Consider the following 1188-nt stretch of genomic DNA (forward strand, 5'->3'; position numbering starts at 1 on the left):
GCAAAGTACATTCATAAAGTAATTAATATTAATTAATTAATTAATTAATTAATTGGTTTTAGCAATTAGATGAAGTGAAAGGTGACGGATCAATTAATGAAGCAATTAGGTATTAATTAATTTATTAATTAATTAATTTATTTATTATTGAATTTATTAGACAGATTGGTTTAGCTGATGTTATTATTATTAATAAATGTGATTTAATTAATGATGATGAAATATCAACAGTGATTCAAAGAATCAGGTTAACACTTAACACTGATTCTGATATTGATTTGATTTAATAGGTCTATTAACTCTATGGCTAATTTTATACAAACAACTAGATCAAAGTAACGTTGATCATTATTATTATTATTATAATCATCATTATTGTTGTTGTTGTTGTTGTTGTTGTTCATAATTTGTTGTTGTTTTAGGGTTAATCTTGATGATATTTTAGATATCAATTGTTATACTACCAGTGATAAGTAATTACTGATTCTATTTTTAACCCTTTTAATTCTTCCTTCAGGTCCATTGGTAAAATTGAATTATATTCACAATCAATGACTGATCAGTATCACATTGATAAGGTATTTTATTTATTTAGGCATTTGCTATTTATTTATTTATTTATTAGTCAGTAAATACTGTTACTTTTGAAGTAATTGGATCAATTAATGAAAATAAACTGGAGGAGTGGCTACAAGTAATATAATTTATTATTATTATTGAATTAATGATTAATTAGGAGTTATTGTGGGAGAAGTCAATAAAGAATAAAAATGGAAAAGAAATGAACATAATGAGAATGAAAGTATCGACTTAATGTTTATTATTATTATTTATTATTATTTATGTCTAGGGTTTATTGTGTATTGAGTCCAGTACAGTTAAGGTGATACTCCAGTGTGTCAATGAGTTATATGAACTGATACCAACCAGTGGATGGGAGGAGAATGAAGAACATATCAATAGACTAGTCTTTATAGGTAATAGAGGGACTGGAGGGAGAGTAGATAGTACTGTATAGCTGTAGTGTGTGTATTATGATTTCCTTTTATTATTTATTAGGAGTCAATTTGGATAGAGAATCATTATTGATGTCTTTTAATACCTTTACAAAACAGTAAAAAATAATTTTTTTTCATTTATAATGAGGTGCCTCTTGCTCCTTTGCGTTGATCAGTTCAACAATAAGCC

General features: G+C 25.9%; 1 protein-coding gene across 1 annotated transcript; it reads left to right on the forward strand.

The window, feature by feature from the left end:
• The first annotated feature begins 6 nt into the window (after positions 1-6).
• Positions 7-1170, forward strand: LOC105315371 (putative COBW domain-containing protein 7). The gene is made up of 10 exons (XM_011409991.2): positions 7-18; positions 63-109; positions 161-247; positions 291-335; positions 423-473; positions 518-578; positions 626-694; positions 737-802; positions 851-977; positions 1060-1170. Exons 4-10 carry the CDS (start codon positions 304-306, stop codon positions 1116-1118), a joined length of 465 nt encoding a protein of 154 aa, XP_011408293.2. The 5' UTR covers positions 7-18; positions 63-109; positions 161-247; positions 291-303; the 3' UTR covers positions 1119-1170.
• Positions 1171-1188: the final 18 nt, after the last annotated feature.

The sequence above is a fragment of the Amphimedon queenslandica genome, unplaced genomic scaffold, assembly GCF_000090795.2.
Source record: "Amphimedon queenslandica unplaced genomic scaffold, v1.1 AMPQUscaffold_10612, whole genome shotgun sequence".
In the NCBI taxonomy this organism is placed as follows: domain Eukaryota; kingdom Metazoa; phylum Porifera; class Demospongiae; order Haplosclerida; family Niphatidae; genus Amphimedon; species Amphimedon queenslandica.

Excerpts from the sequence above, each read along its gene's own strand:
- LOC105315371 (XM_011409991.2), top strand. The coding sequence starts at position 304 with ATGGCTAATTTTATACAAACAACTAGATCAAA. Across the intron at positions 474-517 it reads TGTTATACTACCAGTGATAA|GTCCATTGGTAAAATTGAAT; the intron begins GTAATTACTGAT and ends TTCTTCCTTCAG. Across the intron at positions 695-736 it reads AACTGGAGGAGTGGCTACAA|GAGTTATTGTGGGAGAAGTC; the intron begins GTAATATAATTT and ends ATGATTAATTAG.